This window comes from Fukomys damarensis, unplaced genomic scaffold (assembly GCF_012274545.1).
Source record: "Fukomys damarensis isolate Sample0158 unplaced genomic scaffold, DMR_v1.0_HiC HiC_scaffold_21, whole genome shotgun sequence".
NCBI classification, from domain to species: Eukaryota; Metazoa; Chordata; class Mammalia; order Rodentia; family Bathyergidae; genus Fukomys; species Fukomys damarensis.
The window spans coordinates 2652461-2656956 of record NW_022900933.1 but is presented as its reverse complement, the minus strand read 5'-3'; the positions used below and the strand labels follow the sequence as shown (position 1 = coordinate 2656956).

Sequence of the window (4496 nt, the reverse complement as noted above, 5' to 3'; positions counted from 1 at the left end):
AAAAAAAAAAAAAAAAAAAAAAATTAAGGGAGAAGGATTGTTTTTAAAGTATAAGGAAGGTCTTGCTGGATGCATCGATGTCAGTTAGTGATCTCACAAAATGTTTACATTTTACTTCCAAAAACAGATATTAAGTGACATGAAGCATTTTGTTTTTGAGATGAAGTGTGGTTATGCTGCCCAGGCTGTTCTCAGACTCCTGGGCTCAAATGATTGCTGTCCTACCTCAGCTTCTCAGGTTGCCGAGGTGACGGTTACATTCCACCACACCTGGCTCTGAAGCATAGATATTTTTAATTTGACTATAATGGGGAAGTAAACAAATAGAAAGTAAGCTATTTTTAGATAATATTATACCTGTTTAAGTTAGCAGAAGAATCTGTGGTTCCAAGTGCAACGATGCAAAGGATCACTAAAGTTTCAAAGTACCCTTCATTAAATATTATTCATTATTCATTGAAGAAACTGAATATTAAATGAACTTTGGCTTATTTGTCTATTTAGTTTCGGGAATTCCTGGGAACCTATAATAAACTTACAGAAACCTGCTTTTTGGACTGTGTTAAAGACTTCACAACAAGAGAAGTAAAACCTGAAGAGGTATGAAAAATGTTATTCACTAAAAATTCTCCAAGCTTGTCATAAAGCATTTCATTTATCCCTACTTATTACAGAAATTTGGGCTGCCTTTTATGTGTCATTGTTTAGAGGAACCAGATCAGTCAAGGATTCATGGCACTGTTAAAGTTTAATGTGACGTTTCCATTCTACCAAGCCAGATTTCTTTCTAGAAAATATGCCTGGGACTGCTGAGTTACTGCTTCATGGCAAAGATTCTTAATAATTACCATTAAGTCAAGATGGCCTAGCTAGGAAGACTTGACACAGCCTTTCTATTTGGCCCTGAGAATTGAGAATTAAATTTTATGTAAGTGGGCTGTGAAACAATCCTATTAGAAGTCTTTTAACGTCCTTATCAAAACATTTATACACTGGCCCAAAATGACATAAACTCCCTCCAGTGGAAGAAGCTGGTAAACCCCATGCCAGGCAACTAGCATATAACCAGCAATCCATAAGTATCTATTAAACACCTGACAAAATTTAGAAGCAATCTTAAGTATAATACTCTTGTTGAAAAGTATGAAGTTTTCATTAAAAAGAAGTCAACTTGCTACTGGATGTATATTTCAACAGCTTAAATAGGGGAAGGGATTGTGGTCTTTCAGTTCTTGTTGGAACACACCTACAGAAACTCCAGTTCACAAGCCTTGTGAATTATATATTAATTCCTGTAGTCACTAGCTACCCACTGATGCTACTGAGCTTGTAGTTATAGTCAAAGAATAGCAAGGTTCCTATTGGTTGTTCTTTTAGAATACATGCATTTTAGAAAATTGATATTTTGTGTTGCCTCTTGGATCTTCCCTTTTGATTTCTAGATCACCTGTTCAGAACATTGCTTACAGAAATATTTAAAAATGACACAAAGAATATCCATGAGATTTCAGGAATACCATATTCAGCAGAATGAGGCCCTGGCAGCCAGAGCGGGACTTCTTGGCCAGCCGAGATAGAGAAGTGCCACTGGCTGGACTCTGGGACGAGGCTGCCACGGCTGCTGCACTGGAGAAGAGGACTCATCCGGTGGAATCCCTGGGAGCGGTGGGCACCGTGTTGAGCTACTGTCATGACTTGTTCGGCAAATGGAAACCACTGGACAAATGAAACTGCTGCTCACCAGGAAAAATCAAAATAGAGGGTCTTATTGTGCGGTGAAAATAATAAGGTACAACATCTGTTGAGGCCTTAAGATTCAGTAGCTTGATCATTTAGAAAAATGAGCCACTGTTTCTTCAATTGTGACTGTTAATTTTAAAGCAAAATGTGTTCAATCATGTAAGAGAAAAACATCTATTACTGAAAGTGAAATAAATGGGAATATCCCTGAGCAGTTGTTTGTAATGTGTAGAACTATGTATTCTGGGCTGTGGACACGTTGAAGTGTCTCTCAGCTTCATTCTTCAAGTTTTCTTTTTCATTCTGCCTCAGATTGCTGGTAAATACATAAAAGAGTTATTTGCTAATGATTGAAATGCACAACCCTTTTCTTGCCTCCCTCCCTCATGAGGCTGGACCTTAACTGTTCCTACTCTGTCTGCACGTTCATATAAGTTCAGGGAACATCCCAAATGAGGCTGGCTTGGCAGTGCTTCCTTAAGGGTCAACTTTTATGCTGTAGTGAAGTCTGTCTTGTTTTGCATTTTGTCCAAAAGCTCTCAAAAGTCCAACATGAATGGGTTTTAACCTGACCAGTAACATACAATTTAGGGCCAGGGATTTAGCTCAGTGGATCCACTGCCATCCTTGTAAGCACAAGGTCCCAAGTTCGGTCCCCAGTACCCCCCAAAAAATACAGTTTATTGTTAGCCATGATACATTGAATAAAAAGTGAACCAGAGTTCAAGTAGGATCTTGGAGCCAGTGAATCCTGAAGCAACCCCCAAACATTTGCAGGAAATTCTAGTTTATGAGTGAGTACACTGAGCAGTTTAGTAAACGTGAGAGAACTAATACATATTTATTAATCAGCTAGACGGTGAATGGATTTTGTTACCAGTCTAAACTTGTGTTTAACGTGCTCACTTCAGCAGAACATATACTAAACTTGTGTTTAAGAGAACATTAACTAGCCACTGTTTTAAAATAATTCAACAAGTTCACCTGGCAAATGAGGGGAATTTTACACAGCAGCATCTCAAATACACGAGGGGTGCACGTTTGAAAGCCTTCCAGACTGCAGTTGCTCATAATACTAAAAGGGCATTGCTGAGATGTTCACCCCCATTCTGTGCTCTCCTAAAATACATGGGTAGGGCCGGGTATTTAGCTCAGTGGCTCTGCTGCCTGCCTTGCAAGCACAAGGACCCGAGTTTGATCCCTGGTATCAAAAAATAATAAAGTAAAATAGATGGGTAAATTTTAAGTATAACTTTAATGTTCTTTTTGTTTGTTTGTTTTGGTACTGGGGATCAAACGCAAGTCCTTATGTTTGTAAGGCAGGCAGCAGAACCACTAATCTAAATCACTGGCCCTTGCTTTTGTTTTTTGAGACAGGGTCTTGCTGTGTAGTTTAGGCTGATCTTGAAATTATGTAGCCCAAGCCGGCCTTGAACTTACAATGATCTTACCTCACCCTGCCAAGTCCTGGGATTACAGGTGTGTGCCACCATGCCCAGCTATCGTAATTTTAACTCTCTTCAAACTATGCATTGTACAAATTACCAAGCAAGCAACAAGCATTAAAAATCAAAACACAAGGCCAGGGATTTAGCTCAGTGGTTCTGCCCGCTGCCTTGCAAGCACAAGGACCCGAGTTCAATCCCTGGTACCCCCCGCAAAAAAAATTCAAAACATTTTAAAAAGGAAACTACAGGACCAGGGATTTAGCTCAATCTGCTGCCTGCCTCGCCTGCCCCAGCCCTGAGGTGTTTCTTTTTAATGCAATCTTTTATTAATATGAGATGAGATAGGTTATTTTTACACGTGTGATTGATGAAGTTAATTAGAATGAGCAGGTGTGGTGCACCTGTAATTCCAACACTGGCATTGTTGAAGCAGGAGGACTGATAGGAGTTCAAGGCCAGCCTGGACTACATTGTAGGACTCTCAAAAATTTTGTTAAAAATTAATTAGAAAAGGAATAACTGGCCAGGAATGGTGGCACACACCTGTAATCGCAGCACTCAGGAGGCTGAGGCAGGAGGATTGCTGTGAGTTCGAGGCCAGTTTGGTCTACATAGTGAGTTCCAGGTCAGTCTCATCTAGTGAGACCTTCTCTCAAAATACCAAAAAAGAAATGGAATAATTGCTGGGGATTTAGCTCAGTGGCATCACACCTGCTTTGCCAAGCGCAAGGTCCTGATTTCAGTCCCCAATACCAAAAAAATTAAATAATGTTCTAGGTAAATCGAACTTTTTATGTAATTTTTCTGGTTTTTTTTTGTGGTACCAGGGATCAAACTCAGGACCTTGAGTTTGCGAGGTAGGCAGTGGCACCACTGGGCTAAATCCCCAGCCCTCTTTGTCTCAAAGTTTTTAAATGAGTTTGAAGATGATAGGCTGTAAAGCAATAAGCAATGAATATCAGAATGATGAAAAACTAATAATATTTCCATGTAAGTTAGAACATGAATTCTTTCACTACTTGTTTTACTTTTAGGAAATAGGCAAATTTCAGTGGAATTAGTTAATGTTAAATATCTAATTAGTGCTACAATTAGGAAAATAATTTTTTAAATTGAGTTTATTGGTACATTTTAGGTATACAGTACAGTTACATTCATTGTTGGGATCCTGTACCTTCACATGACAGGTCTTGGTTCTCATTTTTTCCCCTTGTCCCTGCCCTCCCTTCACCCCCTCCTCCCCTCCCCATTTACAAACACTTTATTTCCATCTTTTCATTTTCTCACATTTTTTTCTTTTCCCCTATT

At 39.2% G+C, this 4496-nt stretch overlaps 1 protein-coding gene across 2 annotated transcripts in view; it reads left to right on the top strand.

The window, feature by feature from the left end:
- Timm9 (translocase of inner mitochondrial membrane 9) overlaps positions 1-1976 on the top strand; it is a 10854-nt gene extending 8878 nt beyond the window's left edge. The window contains exons 3-4 of one of the 2 annotated variants that reach the window (XM_033766915.1): positions 505-600; positions 1443-1976. In XM_033766915.1, the coding sequence (XP_033622806.1) occupies positions 505-600; positions 1443-1577 (231 nt within the window). In that variant the 3' untranslated portion in view covers positions 1578-1976. The remainder of the gene's footprint in view (positions 1-504; positions 601-1442) is intronic. The other variant, XM_010611207.3, reaches the window with a different exon arrangement.
- Positions 1977-4496: the final 2520 nt, after the last annotated feature.